The 26130-nt window shown below is 41.2% G+C and overlaps 1 protein-coding gene across 2 annotated transcripts in view; it reads left to right on the top strand.

The window, feature by feature from the left end:
* LOC138023464 (E3 ubiquitin-protein ligase UBR4-like) overlaps positions 1-26130 on the top strand; it is a 97841-nt gene that overhangs the window by 61336 nt on the left and 10375 nt on the right. For both annotated transcript variants that reach the window (XM_068870473.1, XM_068870467.1), the window contains exons 58-93: positions 360-488; positions 697-761; positions 879-939; positions 1022-1093; positions 1759-1865; positions 2025-2163; positions 2467-2595; positions 2877-3065; positions 4120-4338; positions 5110-5292; positions 6263-6347; positions 6714-6841; positions 7479-7817; positions 9218-9258; positions 9354-9495; positions 10782-10863; positions 11896-11992; positions 12210-12286; positions 12970-13024; positions 13382-13448; positions 13643-13737; positions 14044-14102; positions 15402-15445; positions 15525-15605; positions 15870-15903; positions 16079-16132; positions 16228-16309; positions 17150-17234; positions 17574-17642; positions 18377-18553; positions 19307-19425; positions 19567-19639; positions 20543-20646; positions 21268-21379; positions 24959-25087; positions 25623-25712. In XM_068870473.1, the coding sequence (XP_068726574.1) occupies positions 360-488; positions 697-761; positions 879-939; positions 1022-1093; positions 1759-1865; positions 2025-2163; positions 2467-2595; positions 2877-3065; positions 4120-4338; positions 5110-5292; positions 6263-6347; positions 6714-6841; positions 7479-7817; positions 9218-9258; positions 9354-9495; positions 10782-10863; positions 11896-11992; positions 12210-12286; positions 12970-13024; positions 13382-13448; positions 13643-13737; positions 14044-14102; positions 15402-15445; positions 15525-15605; positions 15870-15903; positions 16079-16132; positions 16228-16309; positions 17150-17234; positions 17574-17642; positions 18377-18553; positions 19307-19425; positions 19567-19639; positions 20543-20646; positions 21268-21379; positions 24959-25087; positions 25623-25712 (3813 nt within the window). The remainder of the gene's footprint in view (positions 1-359; positions 489-696; positions 762-878; positions 940-1021; positions 1094-1758; positions 1866-2024; positions 2164-2466; positions 2596-2876; positions 3066-4119; positions 4339-5109; positions 5293-6262; positions 6348-6713; positions 6842-7478; positions 7818-9217; positions 9259-9353; positions 9496-10781; positions 10864-11895; positions 11993-12209; positions 12287-12969; positions 13025-13381; positions 13449-13642; positions 13738-14043; positions 14103-15401; positions 15446-15524; positions 15606-15869; positions 15904-16078; positions 16133-16227; positions 16310-17149; positions 17235-17573; positions 17643-18376; positions 18554-19306; positions 19426-19566; positions 19640-20542; positions 20647-21267; positions 21380-24958; positions 25088-25622; positions 25713-26130) is intronic.

Genomic DNA, 26130 nt, shown 5'->3' with positions numbered 1-26130 from the left:
TAGGCGAGATCGAGGCGTGGAAATAGAATTCGAATAAAGATATTTATCTTTCAAACGTTCAGTTTGTTAGTCATTTAGTGCATTCGCTATCAAGCGCGGTGGGAGTCAACAATTAAAAATGTGATTTCAGAGAGGAGAAAATAAATAAGTTATTTACCAGCTAAAGGTTGGTCTGTATTGCGAAAAACTGTGACCTCGGCCTTGAAAAAGCTGCCCTCGGCTTGCGGCCTCGGGTAGCATTTTCGAGACTTCGGTCACAGCTTTTCGCTATACGGTTCACTGTTGGCTAAAAACATGTGCAGAAATACGTTGAAAGTGAACTGCGATAACCAATTCACATCTCTTCTTGATTCACAAAGAGCCTAAAGCTTTCAAACATCAAAGGAGACTCTCGCTTTACTACCACGTGCCAGCTGGTAAAACTGATTGGAAGTCACACGATTTCAAGAGTCACCCTTCGTATTGCTGATTTAAAGCGTCAAAAAATGGTAAGTAGCTGCAATTTTCATGTGATGTTGTCTGTAGTCTTGTCCCTTATTTGGCAATGCCTGAGTGTAACTGTTCACTCCGGCACTGACTCCAGATTGAAGTAGGACGTGGTGGACGAATAGCCTCTGGTTCTCCAAAAGAGAACTCCAGCTTCCTTCGCAACTTATCATTAGTTTTAACGAAAGTTTTCTTTGATTGTATTTGCAGGTCAGAACAATCAATTTGTATTACAACAATCGTACGGTGCAGGCAGTCGTAGAGCTGAAAAACAAGTGAGAGAAAAAAAATGTCTCGTCAAACCGTTATGCGACAAACAATGACGGAAAGTCGTAGTATCTTTAAGCTGTTGTTGATGGTTCACCTATTTATTGTAATGATTTTCATTGCAGGCGATCGTTGTGGCATAAAGCTAAGAAGTGCCATCTTTCACCGGGACAAACAGAACTTAAGGTTAGAATCCATCCAGCCACCAATTGCGTTTTTATTTCAGGTGTGCCATGAGCAAATTGTGTGATGTATTTTCTTGTTGCAGGTTGATTTTCCGTTACCTATAGTGGCCTGTAACTTGATGATTGAATATGCTGATTTCTATGAGAACTTTCAGGTAACTGCTTTTCCTTGAAAATCTTTTTTTTGTCGCAAGAAATTATATCTTATGCCCCATTCACACCAAACCTTACTCGTGTTTTAGTTAAACACTGCTTCAGAGTGTTTTCTTTTTAAATCATGTTTACTGACTTTTGTCGGCTACAAATTTAGCACAGGTCAAAGCATGTGTTGAAAAAACCTGAATCTCATGAAAAAACCAGTTCTACATTTTTCTATGACTAATTTTAATTTTTTTAAACCCAGTTTAATTAAACATGTCTTGTTGGTGTGTGTGGGGTAATAGACTGCCTTGTTCATTCCATGGCTAGGCAAAAAAAGTTATATTGGTCACAATAAGTTGTCGACCACAAATTTGCTCGTGGTAATGGGCACTGTGGATTCGACTGGAAGGGTATCATTTTAAAGTCATGCAATAAGGCCAATGAAACACTTATCGTTAAGGACTGGCCACTTTGGCCTGTGTCAGAGATAAACAAACTTGTTATAATCATTGAAGAAATAAAACAATAGACCATAACTAGTGTGAATCCCGTTGGGTTGAGTATTTTTTGAACCCAAAATAGCGTCAATGGTTTTACAATTTTTTATCTTGTTTTTAGCTAAGATAGACCGTTTTTTTGCGTCAGTTGCTGCTTCTTGACTTGTTTTGTTGTCTTGTAGGCCTCTTCTGAGACTTTGCAGTGTCCTCGCTGCAGTGCTTCCGTCAATGCTAATCCTGGCGTCTGCAGTAACTGTGGAGAGAATGTATACCAGTGCCACAAATGCAGGTTTGTTTAGCAACTAGCTCTTTTGAGCAAGCAAAAGAAAGTTTAAATAGAGGCTTGGCTGCAAGCCAAGAAAGCTGACAAGTAAGCTTCGGAATTGAATGTTCTTTAGTCGATGAGTACATCAAAAGTTCTGGATTTGCTTGTTTTATTTCGCTTCAGGTCTATAAACTATGATGAAAGGGATCCTTTTCTGTGTAATGCATGTGGCTTCTGTAAATATGCCAAGTTTGACTATACGTTGACTGCAAGGCCCTGCTGTGCTGTTGATCCCATTGAGAACGAAGAGGATCGTAAGAAGGTAACAAAAAAAGGGACACTACTATAATAACTTGAGCCTCTTTAAAAGCGAGGCCAATCGTGGAATTTTTGTGATGGTGTTTTATTTTACTTTCATTCGAATGAAAAGAGTTCCTTGTGAAAATGGCTTGGCCCTTTGACTAGATGCAAACGTGAACTACCGATGTGCAAGCTAAGTGTGTTTCCTATAAAGATGAATATCCGTATAGGAGAAGTAACTGCTTTGTGACGGACATCAAGCCAATCAAGAAACCTGCTTTGTTACAAACTGACCGACGCGACTTTATTTTGTTGGACTTCGCAGGCTGTTGCAAACATCAACTCTTTGCTGGAGCGGGCAGACAGGGTATATCGACAGCTGGTGTCTCACAGACAGCCATTAGACCTTCTGTTAAACAGATTACTGGAACATGGACAGCATGAGCCATTGCAGGTAAATTATACAGTGTATATCCCCTCACGTTTCCGCCTTTAGTACGTGTAGTAGATTTTTCTGTAGGTAATTATAATTTTTTTTTAAGTAACAGTCACGAGACAAGTAACCTTCGAGTGTAACAGCGCCTTAAGTCCCCACAAGGCTATGTCCTGGCGTGTCAACCGACCAAGTTGTTTTCTTATAGTTGTTTCAATTTGCATATTCCTCTTGCGGTTCTGTTCCCTTGTGAAAACTTGAGATTCCAGCAGCACATGCGTCAAATTTTTCTTTTGTGTTAGGAGGGCACATCTGGTGGTGCACAGACAGTCAGTGCTGTAGTGACAGGATCTTCAGCAGCGAGCGCCGGCAGCAGCAGCAGCAGCAGTGCTGGTGTTAACACAGGAGTGAACAAGGCAATCCAAGCTTTGGCTCATCGCTACTGTGTTGAATGCAAAGGAACTTTTGATGAGCTCAGCAAGATCACCCAGGTTCGTAACAATCATTGGGTCAACTCCCTGACAGTTCAATAATACGTTTAAGCGATGGGAGAGGGTGGAGAAGTAATGAGTGCTCGTCACCGTACATCGCACTGGCACAGAAGAAGAATCTCGAGTGATATTGTTGCTGCAGTTAGATGTATTGTTCATTGCGAGACTGAGTCAGCATTAAATCCATCGACCCACTGTTTCTTAAGGGAAACCTCCATTCCGACGGAAAATAAATTTAAACCCCATAAAATTAAATATGGAAACAAGTTTATTCACTTTTTTTTTAAGAAAGCGCTGATATCTTTTCACGATGGCCTCTTTTTGTTTTCTAATTTCCTGGACGCCAGCCACCATTTTGAATCATGTGACGTGCTACGGTTGCGCTGTTGTCATTGGTTTTGCGCAACACGACACAATTATTCAAGATAACATCGCCCGGGGAAAAACGGCTCTAAGTTTTGTTTTCTCCTGAGGCAAAGACATTGTTAAATCGTGTTCAGCAAATTTGATTGCAAACATAATTTCCTCTGGTTTAAATTCACTCTTTAGTAAGAGTGGAAGTTTTCTTTTACAACAAGGCACAGAATTGCAGACTTCTTGCCAAGCTAAGTGCCAGAACGTGTTGCTAAAACCATAGGCACCCCAAGCTCGCGTTAAGCCAGTTACACACGAGCAAGTTTTCATTGACAAGTTCTGACGTGGCAAAGCTGGTGTGTAAAGAAGAACTTGTCAATTTTTCCTTGACAAGTGCACTTGTTCAAAAGCTAGCATGCTAGTTTTTGAACAAGTGCGACAGTTGCTCAATAAGGAACGTCCCAAAATAATAGAAAAAAGCTCGAAAAGACAAAAAATAAATAAGTGAGTGAACTTACCGTTTTATTTCGGTCATTCGTTGATAACGTTTCGCTTCTTTGCTCCTTAATTGTCGTGAAAGAAACTCGAAAAAAAAGTCTAGAACAGTGTTGTTGCTGATGTGACGCTTTGGCAGTCACGTTTCGCGCGTAACGCAAGCTTGGGTCGCCTATGCTGAAAATTTCTTTGTATTAATTTTCAGAAAGTGCTGGCTTCGAGGAAGGAGTTACTGGAGTATGACTGCCGTGAAAGTAAATCTGTACTGGAGACAACCAACAGTGGATCATTGCTGCTGTCATCTGGCGTGAAGGGACTCCATGGTGAATGCTATGGCTGTGCCTCAGCTGCAATAGAACATTGTGTAACTTTATTGAGGGCATTAGCCATGGTGCCAGGAACACGCAAACAACTGGTGGAAGAGGTTGGTCTATTATTTAATCTTTTGTAACCGGTCCAGAATGCTAATTTTTCTCTTGGAAAGCGAATTTAGGAATCTCGCTTGTTCAATGGAGTGCTGCTTTATCGATTTTATCGTAGAGTGGGAAACCTTGTTTTAACCGGTTTATTGACGGTGTAGCTATCTGGCTTTTCACGCTTCCAGCATTGACATGTACTTAAAGGCAAAAGCATAGCAGTTAGTTTTACCCCTTGTACCTTCAGAGATGCACTAGAAACTGACTTTCTACCTGCACTTAGGCCTTTGCGTATTGAAACTTGCACCAGTGTGCTTGACTAAGTCCTTGGTTCAATAATGAAAAGTATTTCTTGTGGACTGGGTTATTAGGGCCTTTGGCGATGGAAGGCATGGACGGTTTCGACGAAACGAGTGGGGGAGTAGTAAGAGTCGAGATGACCTCAGCTTGTTGAAATGTCGACTTGGCAATGCATGCATTCATACATGCGTACTTAATTGACCATTCCCCATAGAGGCTTTTCATTATTGGTATGAAACATACCAATTAGAACTGGACAACAACTTTAATAATCCCAAGAAGTATGAACTAGGAATTGCCAGGATCAAAGTTCAACTAGTGGTCAGAACGGGTCTTGAATCCGGGATCTCTGGATCTCAAGGCAAGCACCCTAGCCACAGGGCCGTTCTGCCTTCATTGTCTCAAACAAAGATTATGGAGAGTACTGAACTCACTGGGATAATCAAACCTTTTACAATGGATTGATATTGTTTCGTTAGGGCCTGATACAAGAATTGGTTGACTTTAATTTGCACGAAGGCACCGCGCAGATGCGAAATGATGTGAGACACTTGCTGTGCTTGCTGACAAAAGACAACGAACATGCCACAATGCAGCTGAATGAAATTCTTATCAGTGCGGTTGGAGAAGCACTCAGCAGTCATAAATCCAATCCTGCAGTGGTGAGTAAGACTAAAAGTCGTTTTAATCAAGATAATGGACCTTTTTGCAGATACGGCGGCCATTTTGATCTCTATTGTTTCAATAGAAAGAATAGAGCATCGAGCTGTCATGCGAGAGGTCGTGAGTTCAATTCCAGCCGGACCGACACTCAAGGTCTTAAAACAACTGAGGAGAAAGTGCTGCCTTTGTAGTTACATCTGCAAATGGTTAGACTTTCAAGTCTTCTCGGATAAGGACTGTAAACCGGAGGTCCCGTTTCATAGCCCTTGGTGGAAATTAAATAGTATGGGACGTTAAAGAACCCACTCACTATTCGATAAGAGTAGGGGATGTAGTCCCCAGTGTTGTTGCCTGACCCTTATCTGGACGGGGGCAGCTGTCACTTCCTAAAGTAAATTGTAAACTGCGTAGTAAGCAGTCGGGCTAAAGGTCCCCACAGAGCATTGTAAATTAGTCCTGAAAAGCCCCGAGGGGAGAGACTTATAGGTTCACTTCACTTCTTTCGAAACAAAAGAAATCAAAATGGCCGCCCGTAGCTGCAAAAAGGTTTATTGTGCAAGGAGCATCCTTGGGGGATTGTCATTCTCGTCACCAGAGCCTCGGATCGACCCAAGGCTCTTGAAAACTCTATGTAGGAGAACATGCGCCGTAGGGTTCTTATAGCCAATCATTGGTTATTTGAACCTTACGGCGCCTGCTCACTCCTCGTGCTACATGAATGCACCAAAGAGAGCCGCTTTTGTTTGTTCTTCACGAAAACAATGAGAAGGCACTTTGTTTCAAGGTTCCCCAGAGCTCTTCTCTCCCTTAGTCAAGAGAAGAGCTCTGGGGTCCAGAGTGAGGGCTTGTCCCTTGTGAAACCAAATATCATTAGTTGGAGTGTCCAGTCTTTAAACAGTCAGGAAAAAAAGTTGATAACACACTAACTCTAAGCTCTATGTAAAAGTCAACGATTTGTTTTCCATTTAGGTTTCGGGTATTAGTCGAGAAATGTTACTGCTGAACAATGCAGTAGAAATGGAAGATTCCTGTTGGGAAATGCGTTTGAGATGCGGTAGGTTTACTTATTTTATAATTTCCATATGAACTGAAAAGGTAGCCTACAATAAACAAAAAACGCAACTTCAAGTGAATTGCCCATTCAATTGTTGTTCCCCTCACAACAGTGTTTTGCGAGGCACAATCCGACTGCGAACAATAAAACAGGGATCCCAGCCCTAACACTGAAACCTAAGTAGTCGGCCACAGAAACCTTGTCTGATCTTACTCCGCCGTTACCACGCCGCCCCGTCGCTTTAACTCCGCATTTTAAAGTAGTAATGCAAAGGACAGTGTCTTGGTCAATTTATCATGTTGAATTTGCTCTGAAGGTTGAAAAAACATTTATAGTGTTTTACCACATTGATCTGTTATCTTGTAGTGATGACTTTATTCATGATGTCTGTTGAGGTGCGAAGTCCACTCATCATGGAGACCATTACTGTGCCTTGTTTAAAGATCCTGCTTCGTCTTGTTAAACCAACTCCGCCCAGCAGTAAAGCCAATAAGGTGCATATATATCTCTGGACCTTCCCCATTCTAAGACTTAATTAAAGCGCTATGCAGAGGTTATTTTCCTGCAACAAAGTTAGATCAAGAGAGAAGATTAAAATGCTGTAACACTTTTTCATTGCTGATATTACAGCAGACAACAAGGAAATGAATTCAGCTGGCGCAGGGATGGTATAGTGGTGAGAGCACTCGCCTCCCACCAATGTGGCCCGGGTTCGATTCCCAGACTCATATGTGGGTGGAATTTGTTGGTTCTTTACTCTGCTCCGATAGCTTTTTTTCCCGGATACTCCGTTTTTACCCTCTCCTCAAAAGCCAACCTACGATTGTTATAACTTGATATTATTTCGGTGCAGTGTCCCCAATGAGTTGACACTTAAATAAAAAATAAAGTTCAATAATAACAAAAAACACGGGAGAATATCAGCGTGCATCTTCCTCCAAATCAATTGGACGATTCGAGATTCTAAGCCAATCAGAACGCGAAGATGTTAAAAAGCGAAGCAATCCCGCTTTCCACACTCAATGGTTGTTTTTTTTTTCCTTCGCGTGTCCTCGTTTAATGAATATAACACCGACAGCGAACAACAACGTTAAAAAAAGTAAAATGATTTGTTCTTTTTGTTGCTGGAAGGACAAGGACTGTATGTCGTTGGGTTCAGTTCAAGGCTACAGCGATGTGCGCATCAAAGCCAAACAGTGGATGGATGGGGATACAAATCATACTTACTCTCAGTGGAAGGCCTTGGCTCCTAAGAAATCCAAGGAAGCCAAAGAAGAAAGCCGTGACGAAGCACGAAAGCGTCACCTGATGGAAAAGTATGGCCGCAAATGGCAAGAAAAAACGAGAAGGAGCGAGTCGTCAGAAGAGAAGGAAACGCCAGAGGAGGAATGGCTGAGACAAGTGCTGTTTACTCCATCAAATAGAGCCGCGAGGCAGATGGCCTGCACCATGATAGAATCTCTGTGCCAGGTATTATTACGTCGGGGATGGTTTCTAATGTAACTTGTTTCTGGTAGTCGCGGTTGAGGTTGCTTCACTTAAGGACGGTACCTACTAATTCAAAGGTATTTTTGCCCAGGTTTATGATTATGCAGAAAATGTAGATCTTAACAAGTGTTGTTGAAAACCCAAAAGAAAATTGGGGCTAACCACGCATTTTTAAAAGATAATCAATGAATACTATTTGTAAAAAGCTTTAAAATACAAAGCAATGTATGGCTTTCTTTCTCAAATTGAAGCTTAATTATCTCTCAAAAATGCATGGCTACCCCCAATTTTCTCTTTGGATACCAAGAGTACTTACTAAGATCTACTTTCTCCGAATAGTTTTAAACCGCGCAAAAATATCCCTGTATTAATAGGCACCACCCATAGGAACTCCGAGTATCGCGAAATGCGCAGAACGTATGCGCAATAACAATAGTAGGCGCCGTCCTTAATAATGGAAGTTGAGCACATGATTTAAGAGTTAATGCCAAATGTGAAATTTACTGCAAACATAGGCCAGACAGTATGGCAGTATGTAAGGTTTGGAGAACGTGTGCATTTAACGATGAATTTTCCATTCCTTCGCCGAACAGTGACTTTTGTCAAATTAGTTTCATTCTTTGATATGTGGCACTGTTTAAATTGTATTTATCCCACAGTTACATTAACAAGAGTCAGTTGTCCGAATTCATATTTTGAAATGATGTTCTCTTGACAGTTTGATAGGTCAAGGCCAGACACCGTTTTTTTTGTGAGGAAGACTGTACTCCATTTTAGACAACAACAAAAAAACTGTACCCATTAAAAAATGGATCGAACCAATATTTTAAACGGTAAAAATGATGGCCTGCTTAGTGCCGTGTTGGCATACTGTTTACGCTGATGATTTGCAGAGTCAGGACCAGATTGTTATTTCGTTTATCGGCTTCTTTCCTTGTATCTCGCTTGGAAGTACTCGAAAACCACATTCGAAGGAAAGAATGTCTTGAACAGCTTTTTCAGATTCGAAAATGGTCCCAAAACCAGAAAAGTGTAGGTTCGGATGAAGTTCATGAGAACATTATATAGCTGGTTTAGTCAAGGCAAAATGTATGACCAACTTTTTCTTTGGTGTAAATGGGCTTATCTTTGATCTCCCAGACAATTTGTCTGGCGCAATCCAATGTCCTATTCTAAAAAGAGGACAGCTACGTTTGTTTTGTTTGTTTTTAAATCTTTGGTTGAAAGTAACTGTTTCGTGTTTTTAGGCCCATCATGCCAACGAAACATGCCGTAGGTGGACAGATCAATTTATATTGCTATGATTACACTAATTGTAGGGCAGCTAAGTTCGTTGTCGTTTTGCGTAGTTTTTCCTGAAAGCTTTGTGTTTTTTTTTTTAGATACCCAGCCGACAGCAGCACTTGCTGGACTTGCTGACCAGGTTAGTGATTTTATTTTCAAAAACGAAAGATGAGTTTGGCTCTACCAGAAAAAAAGTGGTTTGTCATCTTTATGTCTGCGACTATTTTTATACAGCTATCTGGAGGAAGTGCGTAGTGCAGGAGAGAATGCCGCCGAGTTCTTTCAGTTGTACCAGCGCCTTACTCAGCCAACTTACTGGAAGTTTTACCTTGCTCTGCAGGGAGCATTGTTGCAAATCGGACAACTAGTGACCAAGGTACGTTAAAATGAGATTTTTAATATCTCTCAAGCAATATCAATGGTTTTATTGAGTGTCACATGTTTGAGTTTATCTCAAAGGCCTCACTTAGGGCGCGTTCTTTTGGTACGATTCCGGAAGAGGAATACGCGGAATAGACAGTATTGGTGTTCCTGTGGGCCCTATTCCGTTTTCGGAATGAGTAGAATACCGTTCATTCTGCTTCCGATTGCAGAATGAACGTAATGACCGCCAAAAAAAACTGGCACTTATGGCCACATTTCAACATTTCATGTTCCAAACTTTAGGGAACCTTTTTCAGTTGCCATGCCAACGCAACTGGCGCATGCGCAGATACAATAGTTCCCAGATCACTCCGCCAAAAATATTCCGTTTTCATTTGCGTTCTTTTGCAAATTGATATTCCGTGTATTCTGTAATTCCTAATCCGGAATGAGAATAGCCAAGATACTCCCAAAAAGATTACACCCTTAAAGTGCTACTACGATCAAAAAATCAATTTTCATTTTTCTTTAGATTTCAAAACTATGTTAACTAAACTGTAAGTGACCCAAGTTTTAAACCTTGACTTCCAAAAAGACACCTGTTTATTTTAACTGGAATTTTCCTATTTAATGGTCCGCCATTACAAACTTTAAAGTCTTGAGAGGGCTTGATCGAGGAGAAAATGACCTCAAAGACTCATTAGTTTAAGAATGCAATGCGTGTGTACGCGGCTGAATTAATCCGCAGCACGGGAGTTTCGGGCTTTCTGACTTTTAAACTCGTGTTTTGCATATATAACAAGCTGCGTTTTCACGCTGAAATTTTAAGCTAGTTAGTCATGACGTCACTTTTCCCTAGATCCAACCCTCTGAGGTCCAATCGGTCAGTTTTGAACGTGAGTAATGGTGGACCATGAAATCCAAAACTTACTCTCAAAGTAAACAGGCTTTTTGATAAGAATCAAAGCTCCGGTCTTCGAAGCATGAATACCAGTGGAAATAAAAATGCACTGTTTACAGTGTAATTAAAAGCACTTAGCTTACTAATCAATGTATGCATGAATTCGCTTTGCATTATTAAAAATTGAAATTAAAAGACGGAGTAAAAAAAAAAGCACGCAGCTCGACTGACACCGAACGGACTACTCAGCTAGCTGTCTAGATTTGACCCCTGTGCAACCTCATGTAAATTCAACTTCCTTACCACTAAACCAGACCTCATCCATGTGAATGTGCTGAGATCATGGAAACTTTCTTCTGATATATTTGCAATGGAAATGTGTCCGCATTTCTTGGCAGGAAATTGAGCATCTGACTTACCTGGAGCAGTACACCTTGAGTTCGGATCTGTCCCAAGGATATGCTTTGAAGATGTTGGCTGGTAAGTTAAGGCGCAAACCATTAATTTGTGGTTAATTAGGGTCTGTTGTCCCAACAGAAGGCAGTAAGGCTCAGAACTCTACTGAGCGTGGCTCTACTGTTCCTTATGCTCGCGTTACTGTTGCAGAGAAGTCCTTAGCAATCACACACTGTACAGATTTGTTTGCAGGGTTGAGTTTTTGAAAATTGTTTCATGTGAAAGACAAACAGTGAGGACTTGGTCAAATTTTTTAGACTCGCTGTTTGATCCAGTCTGTTTTCAAAAAAGGTTTCAACTCTTTTTGCAAGTCATGTTATTTCTTTTTTTTTTTTTTTCCAGCCAGTTCACAGTTGAAGTACATGTACAGTTAAATATGTATAAAAAACTAAATACCGGTAATTTATTTGACAGCTTCGCCCATGTGCTTTCGATCAAAGTCGATGAAGATAATTATTGAAAAGAACACAACAGTTCTTTAAGAATCCCAACTGGCGAGGAGCATTCGACCTGTAAAGGGCCCCACTTAGGACAGAAAAGACTCTGACCAGGGTGGGAATAGACCTTATTGAAGTTGAGCCTGCAGGCACTTTTTTTTGTTTAAACCTACATGCAATAGAGGCTTCAGGGTCAATTCGATGCAAAATGACCCCTTAGCCTCGTTTATATGGCAAAACCGCTGATAACTCCGATAAGAGCTATTGACCCTACGAGCTCAGGTGGAATCAGGGCAACCTCGTTGCCAGGGTCTCTCCTCTCTGCCTCCCGCTTTTCTGTTTTTCTGCCCCCCCCCCCCCCCCCCCCTCCCTTTTCTGTCTCTGGGAAAGAGGTTGGGATCAGGTCGGGTTTCATTTAATTCAAGGCAACGGACATGAAAAAAAAAACAACAACAACAACAAAGGGAGCTACGTTTTTTTTTTCTAAAACATTTGCCCGCGTGTAGCACTTTCATTTCAACAGAATTAACTATCAGAGTGTAACTTGAAGTGCAGCCGGGAAGTTGAACAGCGACAACTCTGACCTCTCTTAACGCCCGAGTCATTTTTTCCTTTACAGAATTGATGTCTTCCTTTCTGGAGCACGAAGGCATAAAACAGAAGTTCAAAGGAAGGCTTGTAGCTACTGTGCTTAACGGTTACTTGTCATTGAGAAGGTGACTTGTTTTATTTTAAGCTATTTAAAATATCTTCAGGCAGTTTTTTACTCAAGGGGGTCAAACGAAGTGGAATATCCTGACAAGGTTTTTTTGTTTTCCTGGTTTTATGCCAACTGAGATTGTTGCAGGTTCTTCTACCATTGATTAGGCCTCAATTCCTCACATCTGGTTTAGTCGAGAGAAAATGTTAATGGTGGGTTTATTTCACGATTAGATTGGTAGTTCAGCGGACAAAATTGATTGACGAGACGCAGGAAATTCTTTTAGAACTTCTGGAGGAAATGACTACCGGTATGTCTTAAGATATATTTATTGACTATTTTCTCAGGCCTGTATTGCAATTCGTTTTTTGGAGGGGAGGGGGGGGGGGTTCCTTACATAAAAACGATACAAGTTATTTACTCATGGGACTGTATCATGATTCAGTGAACTGGATATATATTTTCTATCTCATGTAATAGTGTGCGGCTTGCCCAAGGGAAGTCAAGTCCTGTTGAACGGGGGTGACCCTGAATGGCTGACCTTCCGGCAACACCCCGTGCTGTACACTCTAGGGAGTGACGCTGTTTGGCTATCCAGCACGAAAGTCTACTAATATCCCCACAAAACTGATACTGCGTTATAATACATGCGCGTCATTATTGTTTTTAATAAAATTATTAGCAACGAGATAACAGTCAAAGTACTTATTGTAGCTGTGGGATACCTTCGTTACTGAACAAATACCAGAAAAGGGTGCAAAACGATTCTCTCCAAAATATTCAGTTACTTTCAAATGCCTCATCGATGGCGAAATGGGAATCGAACGCACTTCACTTACCCTTGATTACTGGTAGTTTTATCATGTTTGTTATTTTACAATGTTTTCAACCCTCCGTACTAAGGAAGTTTACGCGCAGCCGTGTTAAAGCTGGTATGGATCTACCTGGGATGGTTGTGTTTTAGGTTAATCGATCTTTTTGTTGTATGTGTAGGTACCGAGACAGAAACAAAGGCATTCATGGCTATTTGTGTGGAAACGCTCAAGAGGTTTGCTTTAGAAACTACTAGTTTATTTTTTTCTGAGAAAATTCTCAAACAAATGATCAGCAGCTTAGTCAGTTTCTTCTGAGGGCGTTTGGAACGGTACACGAAGACGCCAGGACGGAAACGTACAAACTCATGGAACTTTGCCAAGGCTGCAACGATCTTCACGAGGTTTCACTTTCGCATGTGACTGCTGACTGAAAGAGAGCAAAGCTCGAAGAAGTGAAGCCTGTTTGTTGTTGTTATCTGTGCTAAATTGTCATTTGACAAAGTGAAAAAAACGGTGCAAAAACCAGAAAAATGCACAAAATCAATTATTACGATCAAAATGCATCCCATTCTCCAATGCTTTTGTTTCAGGTATGGGTTGGATGACCTTAGGACTCCTGTTTTCATCTTTGAGCGTCTTTGCAACCTAATTTTCCCGGTAGGTGACTTAAATGATTGTGCCCAACCGAATTATTTGTCGCCGGGACCCAGTGTCTGTTAAACACTACCTTTTCCTGCAAGTCCGGTGCCTTTAGGCTGTAGGAAGCCCGCGGAAATGTTTCTTTTTTTTCCCTGAAATCAAACTGGCATTTGTTTCCTCTCTCTCACATCTTTTATCTCTAAATTGTACAGGAGGAAAATGATGTTGGCGAGTTTTTCCTCACTCTGGAGAAAGACCCTCAACAGGAAGACTTTCTGCAAGGACGTATGCAAGGAAATCCTTATAGGTTAGTTACAAAATAGAAGAAATCCATCACCGCTTGTTTTCCAGTAGCACTGCGCTTTTGTCTTCACAGTGCCTTGTCTCGTTTTATACGTGCTAGCTGTGCTTTAGCAATCCCTCATTGTTGAAGTAGTTAAGTTTACGAACCAGGAAACTTGTTGAAGTTACAAACGCCTGGGAAGTCGCAGTTAGTTTTTCTTTTCCTCGTGATTGACTCAGTGTGATTCGCGAGTTTCACCAGGCGCATGTCTGAACAGGAAAGGAAGCGTTTTCTTATGAGGTGGGCTGTTTTAATTTTTTCTTATTTTAGTTGCAATGAGCCTGGGTTAGGTCCTCTTATGAGAGATGTGAAGAACAAGATTTGTACCGGTAAGAGAAAAATTGCCTTTTTAAGTCCTTTCTCTTTGTTTTCTCCATGTGACTGGACGACAGTTGACTCACTTTCCAATCGTTTTAACAGGATTCTTAGTCAACGGCTAACCCAATCTCTATATCAGTAAACAAAACAAACAATACGGGCTACAGGGCCGTAGCTATGGTGTTAACCGCTAACCGGTTGCCCCAGTTGCTTGAGCCTCAGACTATTTTGCGGGAGGTCGCGGGATCAAAACTCGGGCCGGGCCAACACTCAGGGTCTTTAAATAACTGGGGAGAAAGTGCTACCTTAATTTGTAATGACATTTTCAAACGCTTTCACTTTCCAGTCTTCTCAGATAAGGAAGATAAACCGTAGGCTTCGTCTCAGAACCCTTCAATGTTCATAACCCTATGGGACACCCTATGGGTGTCATGGTGGCCTAGTGGTTATCTATCGGGCCTCCCACCACTGCTAGCCGGGTTCAACTCTTGCCCCGTTTTGCATGTGGGCTGAGGTTCAGTCGATCTCAACCTGACTCGAGGGTTTTTCTCCGGGTACTCCGGTTTTCCTCCCTCATCAAAATCGACTCACAGCTAATTAACATCTAGCTGTGGTGCTGTGCTCCGACATCAAACATGGACTGTATAGCGGCAGCCAGACGCGCCTTTGTATGCTTTCAGCCGGATATCGTTAGCTGCGCCCTTCACAATTCAGTCCTCGACTGCAAGTAAGGGTGATTAGCACTGCCAATTATTATTGTTATTATTATTATTATTATTATTATTATTGTTATTGTTGTTATTATTATTATTATTATTATTATTATTATTATTATTATTATTATTATTATTATTATTATGGATTTTGCGGTGGTATGGTGTGTCCTCTGTCGGATAGCTATCTAGTTGAACTCCTATTATAGTATATTCGGATTTAGAACTACCTAATCAAAACTTCTCAGTCAACCTAACCTGACGATGGGTGACAAGAACCTATCACAGTGGTGTAGTGGAAGAGGATTGGACTAAATTTAAAGTGCGTGCAATTAGTTCCAATCCGACGCAGGCGAGGAACGCGGTAAATTGCACTAGCTGGAGTCGAGTCTAGCCCGAAACAACATTTAACTTTTCGGAATGCGTGTTTTTTATATCCTCTTTTTTTTAGCTCTGGGAACTTTGTTCCAGTTAATTACCCCGGTAGCTCTAGTTATCGTTTGACTATGTTCTGGCCTTAACTGGATACCCTGTAAACAAAAGTTAGAAGAATGTTCCTTAACTATAGACAAACATGCACGTATGGTTTTTCTTTAGATTGTGAATTGGTTGCTTTGCTGGAGGATGACAGTGGAATGGAGGTAACTAAAACTCATAATTTTTGCTTTGAATTATTACTCTGCCGAGTAGGGACTAATAAATTTCTTCTTGCCTTTCAAGTTGCTGGTTAACAGCAAAATCATCAGCCTGGACCTGCCAGTCAAGGATGTTTACAAGAAGATTTGGTGTCCAGAGGGAGAGGTGCGTTGTTGTTAACTCGTTTGAACTCCCTTTTGAAAAGGTTCTCTTCCCAGATTACTTGGGGTATTGATTTGTGTAATAGCCTCAATCAGTCATGTTTTACAGCTGTACATAGGTCTGCAAAAGGTAGCAATATCTCAGCATACTAATTATCACTTCAAGTTTCGTTTGGCTCTGATAGAGTATTTTTCTTACGTATTAATTTACTTTCTCCCTTTATGGCTTCACTTTGACGGTTGTTTATATATTTTTTGGATGTTATAGGGAGAACCGATGAGGATAATCTACAGGATGAGAGGTAAAGCTATGCGTTTGTCAAGTGTACTGAAAATAAATAGTGCAAAGCTAATTCTTTGGTTGCACATTTCTGTGCAAGAGCGATCCCTGCCTTAATTTTAAGACAACAGTCTTATTTTTCGCATGCTGCATTCTGGTTGTGTGTTCCATGTTTTATCTCTTGGTATTTCTTTCAGGTTTGTTAGGAGACGCGACTGAAGAGTTTGTGGAGAATCTTGATACTCAACAAGGTAAGTCCTGAAACGTCATATTTGAAGGCAGACCAGCAATGCATTCCGTTACTGACATTTTCCCTATTTGATTTGTCTCTTGTTTGCTCTTAAAGAGGAAGAATTAGACGACGAAGAGGTGTACAAAATGGCCTCCATCATGTCAAGTTCTGGGGGATTAGAAGCCATGCTCAGCAGGTCAGCTCATTGTTTTCAGCCAGAAAAAGCGGAACCCACGAGTCGTCATAGGCTCATTCCTCCGCTGGATCGTGTTGTGAGATATTTGCGGGTTTTTTCGCGCGGAAGGATGGGGGAGGGGGAAGGGGTTGGGAAAGCAGGGACCCAGGTTTTTCAGTTGGAAGGTGCAATCAGAGAAAGCAAAGTTGAGCGGAAAAGATCGACCATTCCCCCACCTGAATCCACCCCACTTCCCTAACAGGCTCACAGGCCTTTGCATTGGTTGGCAGCCATTCGTCAATGATCAATTCATTAAGTACGATTATCTATTAAGTGTAGTCGTGAGAGTGTTTGTTGGTGCAAACACCCCTACAACTTGAGCAAAAGTCATATTTTTTGGGCCAAGTTCTCAGTCCTCGTAGTTTGTTAAAGCTGAACGATTAACTACTCAGCGAAGGTTTTAGTTGATAATATCTGGTTCAACGGAAACAGTGCAAGCGTCGGAAACGACAGTAATTCAACCTCAACGAGAAATGGCCAAACGGAGGCAAAAATACCGAATTTTGCTCCATCTACTCGGGTAAAACCAATCGTGATCACGTGACGTGGTAACACTACGCCAGTCAGCCAACAGAATTTTGTAACTAACAAAAGCCTCAGGAAATGTTATTTAACAACAGTCTCAAGGCTACACTCAGGCAGGCGATCTTTTTCCTTCAAGTGGTATAATTTCCCGTCCCTGACGGGCACACAAGATTACATGACAAGCTCAAGTAACATTACCAAATGATGCTTTTTATTGAACGCCTCGCAAACAATTGAACATAGCACCAATGAAATGCATCTTTGTTTTTCTTAAAGATTGAGTGGCATTAAAGACCTCGTACGTGGCAAGCAGTTGGTTTCAGTTATTTTAAAGCTAATGGGATACTGTGTGAAGCTTAAGGTAAGTTGTCTTTCTTAACTTTTGTAGAGGTTTCGTTTCAGACTACTTGACATAACCTTAAACAGAAAAATGACGACCACAGTAAAAGGAACGTGAAGGTTCTTTGAAATGTCACACGTTCGTAGCTGTTAAGCGTTTGTTGGTACTCCCTTTTCCAGTCATTTCAACTTTTCCATCGTCAGGGAACATGAATGGTTAGACTAGGAGATCGTTCATAGCATGTAGTCTTGAACATAACAATGAACCTTACAAACGGAAGGAAGTCGAGATAGCATTGGAACTGTCACGTTAAAGTGCCATCCTAATATTGGTCAATATTCTGTTCTTGATCGTTTACAGGTCAATAGGCATTATCTTTGTCTACCAACTCTAAACACACTCAATGTCCTTCTTGGAACCTTAAACCAGGTATGTGACAACTTGGTGTTTCTGTTTAGCAGGTCGTAATTCAACTATCATCTTTGGACAGAATATCGCCTCCTTCAAAAACAAAGCCATATCGACCTCGGATTTAAACAAGTGGTCGCTTCACGCTCCGTTTTTCGAATTCATTCAAGCACGACTGATAATACAAGAAGGCGGTCAACAAACAGCAGCACCGACAAAGAAACCTTAAGGATATTTCCTTGGCAAAAAAAGAGATTAAGGATTTTAAAACAAGAACGACAGATAACATCTTGTAACTTATTTTAACTTACATCTTGTAACTTACTTAAGGAGCAAGGATGGCACAGTCGGTTAGTGCGCGGCCTTGGTGCAGGAGGTCATGAGTTCGATTCCCGGATCTCGCATCCTTGTTTCGACTTCTTTCCTTTCCGTGTAGCTAAGTAGCTTTAAATACCCGTAAAACGGAGCACTGATGGACAGGGGGGAGTAAAATGAGCCCACCGTCGACCTCAGGTTTGTCAGTTGAATTACTGTTACGAGTTATCGACGTTAAATATGGTTGCTTTACTTTACTTTACTTTATTTCGGAATTACGGACACCTTACCGTTAGGGGCTTTTCATTGCGCAAATTGTCATAGAGCTTGGTATGCATCCACGAAGTGGTTTGCCTAAGGTATCACGCCTTTTATAATGCGTCTTCGTGCTTAAGGAACATAAAAGATTCTTTTATGAAAACATGTTATCTTCTTTCTAGGCTCTGCAACTGGAGGCTGATTCAGGCGGTGGGGCCAGTATTGCAGAAGATGTGCTGGGAATCATGGAGACAGTGCTACAAGAGGCCACAAGTACACCCTCCCCAGCTATGCCCGTACAACAGGGAGACGGTTCTCAGTTGGATATGCTTTTGGACAGAATAACAAGTCCTTATGTGGTACAGTTGTCTTTTTTGTGTCTCTTGTTGTCGCTGATGGTAATGACGATGATGATGATGATGATGATGATGATGATGATGATGATGACGATTAATGTCGTTGATGGTAATAGCAGTTGGTTACTGTCTGCAATTTCGGTGGTGTTGATGACGAGGAAGGGGATAATGATGATAAAGTCCAAGTGAATGAAGTAAATGTGTTTGAACTGCAGGCTGTAGGAGAAGGAGTGAAGTGATCCTCTCACTTATCTGAACAACTTAAGCAATTGTTTCTTATAGACACCAGAAAAATTTAGATGGTTTCAACGGGATTCGAACCCATGACCTCTGCGATGCCGATGCAATGCTCTGCCAACTGAGCTGTGGAGCCACTCAGTTGGGAGCGATTAACTGTGTTCCTGTGAATAGCCTGCGAACGCACACGTATTTCCGGCGGTCGGGGGAGAAAACGATCGCAGGAAATACGTCTGCGTTTGCAGATTATCCTGTGAAGGACTCGATGAATGAAAGAAATGTATGTATTTATAGTACGCACAGGTTATAAACGAAATATTGAATTGATCCTTTGCTCTTTAGTTTTTTTTTCCAATGATAATGACTGTCGATTCCGAAGACGAAGATTTGTTAGCCTTAGTCTTGAATCTTGCAATATCTCAGATGGAAGTTCGCCTCTTGGAGTAACATCCGTTTGTGTTGCTTTTGTAACATACTGAACTGCGAATTGCCTGATATCCTTTTTCTCTGATGTTGTAGAGAACTCACAGTAGTGTGCTTCAAGCTATGATGCGTATCATCCCGTTTCTAACGTTTGGAGATGAAGGAAACATGAGAACTTTAGTCAACCACTTTCTGCCTTACCTGGATTTTGAAAAGTAAGCCTGTTCATTTTATTGATTTATTTTTTATTATCACAAACACCTTGCAGAACCCGGAAATTGTCTAAAGGACCCTTATCTGCTCTCTAAGAGGGACTTAAAAATACTAACTTCTGGTATTCTTGTTGTGTGTGGTAGGTTTGATCGTGAGCGGTCAAGTGATGAGGTGCTGTTTTTTGATTGCTTCTGTAGTATAGCAAGCAAAATCGAGGTGAGTTCCTTCAACTGATGATACATCTCCTTTGAGGCCAAAGTGTCTCGACGCACATGTGTTTTCGTTATCTCGACCATCCCTGTTAAGACGTAATTACTTTGACCAGACTGGAGAAGAAATAAATGCCTTTTAGTCCGAATTGGCTTGTGAGCAAGATATTCCTTCCGGGGATCGCAAGAGTTTGAGAACTGCGAGATATCATACGTGACGCCGGCGAACGTCGAAGTCGACACGTCTCGCTTGGAATTACTCTTGATTCCAATCGCTTACGATCTCCCAGGTAGTTCACAGGCTAAAGCACAATTTGCACCAGAAGAAAATTGCAAGGCAAGGCTAATTTAACATAGCGTCTTCGGTCTTCTTGAGAACTTGAGCTATCGTACCAGATTAGGGAGAAAATGATGAAGAAAGGCGAAAACTGTTTTACCGTAGTCACACTATGATGGCATTCATTCAGATGACTCGCTTAGAATGGGTGAGCGGTCTTAAAACCGTGAACGAGTTCGGAATGAACGAGCAGTTTTAACCATGCGTTGGATGATCAAAATTTGCCGCCAAGAATTAAATTGGCAAGTTAACTGAGGCAGTTTTTGGCGGTGAGCACTTGCCTAGCCTGCCAATGCGGACATATTTCCGGCGGTCGTTCCGCCGGAAATACGTCTGTGTTCGCAGGTAGCCCTTGCCTTACCTATATTGAAAACTACTCCCAAAAACGCATTTTAGTGCGGATTAAAATCGTTTTTGAGGTACTGGATTTTAAGTACATATATGTATGCTGTATGTATGCTATATGTTTGCTATATTGGGTACTAATGCTGTAGGCATCTTTTTCTTTGTTTTCTTTACATTGTTTCTTTACTTAGACCCTTCTTTCATCTGTTTTGTTGTTTAAATGCACAGAACAACCACAACGGATTTAAGTTGAAAGAACTGATTATCGAGAATGGAATCGTAGCCAAAGCATTGAAGTATCTGGAGAAACAAACGCCTCAAAAGCCTTTCAGGTATACTTTGTTGTTGCTGCCTTTCATTAATTGATTTATAGCAAGAAAAGCTGAGGTAACAAAGCCAACCGCAGTGCCCCATGGTAATTATTTCATTTTTTTTTTAGATTCCGCTCATGCTTATGCTGCGAAGGCTTTTCTTGTTTGTTGTTCCCATAATCGCGCTGTCCACTTTGGCGCTAACATACCAATAACGTGTCGTCTTTGAAATAACCACTCATTGTGACACAGAACTAATGACAGTTATCAAATAATTGGCTGAATATGGGGGATCGCTTGCTATCTCAAGTTCTTTTGTTTACAGACATCAGTTAATTGAATTGGCGCAAGAACAAAAGATCCCATTCAAGTCGTAGGAAGGAGGGGATATTTGTTTCCTCGGATAAAAGACGCTGTAGACTGTAGGGAATTAAAACTTGAAAGCTTTGACACCTCTATTCACCAGAATTCACCAGAAATCCATAGCTTTCTAGAAATATTTGTTTCTTTGAAACCCAGAGACCAGTGGACGATTGGGTGTCATGTGGCCACATTGTCTTGCGCACGTTTGAATATCGGTGCCGTCAGAGGATTTCTCAAGACGACTGAATTTTAAAGAGTTGTTTTTTTTACGTTTTGTAGTAAAGCCAACCTTCTTGAAGCTGACGTGTGGAAGGAATTTTTAGCCCGACCATCACTTCCTTATGTTCTGAGGCTCTTGACCGGCCTCTGCAAGGGACACGAAACTACGCAGGTATAACAAATACAGGCCGCGGCAATTTCTTGGTCACGCGTCATGTCTTCACGTAGTATATAAACACTAGAAACTCACAAAATGAAACCTCAAATCATTGCCTAAAAAACGAAAGGAAGCACTCTAACGAGCATACATGTCCAATACACTTTGAAATTTGAAATTTGTTCGTACCTTGCACGTATCAAGAAATGGTCTAGTGTTCTGTTTCGAATTCCACAAAGCAAAAGCCTCCGGCATTAATATGCCCCGAGATTCTACGATGATGCCGTAATTATTATCGGAAAATTTCCAGAGTGCTTAATTGGCTGCATTTGGGGAGTGGAGGGTGGAAATTTGCTTGGTCAGTTACTGTGTTCTCAGGTGTACCCAAGGGATAAATGTAAGCTGGTCGGCTTGATCTTGCGTTCTGTGCATTTTTGAACAACCGTGGATTGAATCAAGGTCGATATGCAGAGGGAAAAACCGAAAGAAGATAACGAAAGCAAATCAAAACAAGCCACAACGTAACCCTCGAGAAAGGTTTTGTCGAGTCCCCAGTTTTTTTCTTTTTTTTTTTTTTTTTTGGTTTTGTCATGCTGAGTCTCATCTTTGCTGAAAACGTTACAATGAAGCGAAATAAATGGCGTCCTTTAATTTTGCTGAAAGGAATACAGCACTCTTTACGGCAAACATTGAAGACACTGTGGCTAAGATTTTAAATTAGTGTTCAACTTAGTCTACTAATTGTGTTTGCGGCACATGACAAAAGGTGACAGCATTTTGAAGTGTTCATAGAACCAACGACGCGAAACAACGGGTAAAATGCCCAAGCTCAAGAGTATTTTCTCTCTTCGGCGTAAAAAGTTGATAAACTTTACTTTACTTTACTTTATTTATTTCACAGCAAAGAAGCAAATTACAAGTATGCAAATACTTAACTATGACACTAAAAACAAGTATGCTGTTGGAAACCCACAAAACAGGAATGAACTTCCCTAACAAGTGTAGGCTACCAAAAAAAAAACGATAAAATAAAATAAAAATAATAATAATAATAATAATAATAGTACTAATTAAATAAATAAAAATTAATTAATTGATTAATTAAAAAGTAAAAAAGAAAAAAGAAGAATGTAAGATCAGTCATGGCGATCGATCTGAAGACAAAACAACTAACTCTTGTTTGAACTTAGAGACTGAGTCACTTTTTTTAACAGATAAAGGTAACTTATTCCATGAACGTGTCAGTTCTAGCATAAATACTTTTAAACATTAGTTCAGTATTTCTTAAATTATAAGATTCGAGTTCATAAAATTGTAGATAACCAGACACATCAAGGTCATATTGACCGTGTAGACATTTAAATAGAAAAAGCAGATCCAAGTAAATTCTTCTTGAAGAAAGTGACATGAGGCCAGTTTTCAATAAACGATCAGAATATGATAACTTGCTTCCAACCATAAGTTTGGTAGCACGACGCTGTACACCTTCAATCATATTGCTTAAATAGGCCTGATGGGGAGACCAGACTTGTGAAGCATAGTCAAGATGAGGTCTAACAAGATGAATATGGCTCTTTGCAACTGTATTATTACACACAGGACATTTGTCAGGACCGGGATTCGTACTTATATCACCACTTCTAATTATTCTTGTAAGATGGAAGAAAGATGAAGAATTCGGATAGTAACTTATCCGAGATGATAAATAAGTCCTGCCACGGACTGACAACTTAAGATGGCGTCTCTGTTGAAACGATGCATGAAGATAAAGGTGGATAAAACCAAGGCTCCTAGAAGAATAAAACCTATAAACGCTGCATTGAAGAACAAATCCGAATAGGGTTGACTCGAATAAACGTTCCAACTGAAGAAGAATAGATATGCTAAAATAAGCGTCGGCAAACAGCAGATCGAAGGAACACGTCTTACCGCGGCCATGTCACATGTCACATAAAATGATATTATATGTTTTTTTCCTATATCGCAATTCTTTTTAAACATGCTTCGGTAACTTAAGTTGCAGCGCACGCGTGTGTTAAACTTATCTTAAAGGATATTCAAGAAAGAACGCCGCAAAGTGTCCTTTTGAAGCCCGAAAAACCTCGTGTTGTTGTTTGGTTGGAGTTTTGGTTAGGTGAAGGAATGCGCGAACGCTTTGTGACGTCTACATTCAGAAACAGTCAGTCAGTAAGCGGCTGATTTCGTTCAAACCTTTTTACAAGAGAAGCAATGATTCGTTTTATTATATACTCAACAGAAAATATCGCGTTTCTAATAAGCCAGTGACGAATGCATAAATAGGTTATAAAGTGCAACAGAGCTAAAAGAGTGCAGAACGGAAGTTACTTTGGAAGCACAGCAATGGAGTAACTTTGTTGAGTATATAATAAAGAAGACGCTTGGTGGCGTTTACGTGGGATGCTGCTGTTTGAGTGGCATGTAAAGGTGGGTTGTAAATGTCACTGATCCCTGAAGCCGACTGAGAGTCACGGGGACGTGGTAAAAGCGCTAAAGAAGCTTAAGTGTGATGAGAATCGAGCATTTCTTTTGCGACTTCAAGCGTTTTCCTGAATCAATCTTATTTGTATTCACATTCAATAAAAGCAATTTTAGTTGCATTTATTTGCGGTGGGAACCGGAAATGAAGGCAAGAAGTGTAATATTCTCGTGTTCATCGTTGTTCTATGGCGCTTTATCGACAAAATCGAAGATTACATGAGGGATAATTTTTTCAGCGAATTCAGCCTGCGAACGCAGTAATTCGAAGAAGGGAAGTGGTGTGTGTGTTGGGATCTCCGTGTGAGCTTTTCCGCTTACCTTTCGCGCGAAACAAAAAGACGTGACGCGCACCGGTGGCTCAGTTGTTTGAGCATCGGGCTGTCCGGCGGGAGGTCGCGGGCTCGAACCCCGGCCGGACAGCCGGCAAATGTGCAAATGGTTAGACGTTCAAGTCTTCTCGGATAAGGGCTATAAACCATAGGCCCCGTCTCACAGATATCTGCTATGTTCATAAGTTCCCTGTGGGACGTTAAAGATAGCCTGCGAGCAAGGCTTCGTTAAAGAATCCACACACAATTCGAGAAGAGTAGGGGGCGAAGTCCCCGGTGTTGTGGCTGTCCTGTCTCCAGCAGCAGTGGCCAGCTTGGCGGTAATGTCTCTAAAAAGGCTTGTGGTGTATGAAGCCACCTAAGCAGAAACAGCCATAAGTCAAAAAGGGACTTTTGTAGACATGCATGCTGTATGTCCGACACGCAAGCGGATTTTAAACGTGGCCCGCCACCGGCATCCTACGTAATAAAAATGTCGTGTGAACGTGGTCGTGCAATTTTGAAAACTTTCAAAACGTCACTCGTGCCCATAAATCACTGTTTGTGATCACACTACGAGGAAAGTTAAGGCGACACTTTGTGACGTTTGTCATACCGAACATTCATTACATCGTTCTCCCGCCTTAGGACTCAGTTGCATGACAGGAGAAACAGGGTTCATTAGCTACTTTATTAGTAAAGATGTTCGAGGAATTGCTCTCGAGTAAGGTTTAAGAGGCCGTTATACGCGTTAAACTTGAGGTGTGTTCTTTTTGTGCTTTGCTAGATTCTCGTGGGTAAGACTGCAGTTCCAGCAATTCATCGATTAGAGCAAGTGTCATCCGAGGAAAAGGTTGGCTCATTGGCAGAGAACCTCATGGAAGCACTTCGAGATCACCCCGATGTCGAGAAGAAGGTCGGTTTTGTACCATTTATACTGTTTGTTTCGCCGCAACTATAAGCTAATTAAAAGTAGAATATGTGAACGTTGGACAAGCATTACAAATGATTTTAGCCTAGTTGTTTGATGTAGACGTGGCCTCCAGGGGCAACAATCTGCAGTCTTGGTCCAAAATAGTTGGAAAATACCATACATGATCAGAAAGTACGAATGATAATGTATCTTTGTCCAGTAAGTTAGCGGACTTTTGTCTGACTGAACACCCCTCCCTTCCCCCTCCCCCTCAGCCAATGTTGACGTTAATGGCCCTGATGGCCGGCGAGCTATTCAGGGCAAATTATGTTCGTGGTAGTTGGGGAGGATATAGTATGCTCACGGCTGCACAGAACGTGTTGGAAGGATCATTTCTATCCTTAATCGATCCCCTCCGAACAAATACAATTGCACTGCTCTGACTCTGGATTCAATAATTCGATGCGAGCTCATTAGGTGTCTTCAAATGATTTGCTCACACGCTCCAAAGGTCTGAATTTTTGCTTCGTTTGTTCAGGTTTCAGAGGTTCGTCGGTCAACACGACTCGAGAAAAAGAAGCTTGCTATGGCCATGCGAGAAAAACAGCTTGGTGCTCTAGGAATGGAGGTATGCAGTTTTCGTCGTTTGGCAATGCCATAATACCCAGAAATTACCTATTTTTTAATAAAATTGTATTTCTTTTCACCGAATATACAAATGCAGTGTGGACGGACAAAACGGATCAGAGGAACCCAATGTCCTATTCCACCCCTTATTCATGTTTGTACAAACAAACAACGAAGTTGAGAAACTCGACGGGCGAGTGAGAGCCCCAGACGAGATGTTGAACCAGAAACAACCCAACCAGTGACCAGAACGGAACTGGAACCCGGAAAGTGGTCTAACCACACACCTATGCTATTTTGTTATCTCTGAATTATGCGCTTGTTGATGGTGAATCTGTTGATTGTTGATTGACTTCCAATTTCTGATTCAAGCGTGTTCTTAAGCCAGAGACTGTTACTTTCAAAAGGTTCAAATCCAA

Source organism: Montipora capricornis, chromosome 2, assembly GCF_036669925.1.
Source record: "Montipora capricornis isolate CH-2021 chromosome 2, ASM3666992v2, whole genome shotgun sequence".
NCBI lineage: Eukaryota > Metazoa > Cnidaria > Anthozoa > Scleractinia > Acroporidae > Montipora > Montipora capricornis.
Note: the sequence above shows the minus strand (reverse complement) of the source record. Positions and strands in the feature narration are given on the sequence as shown.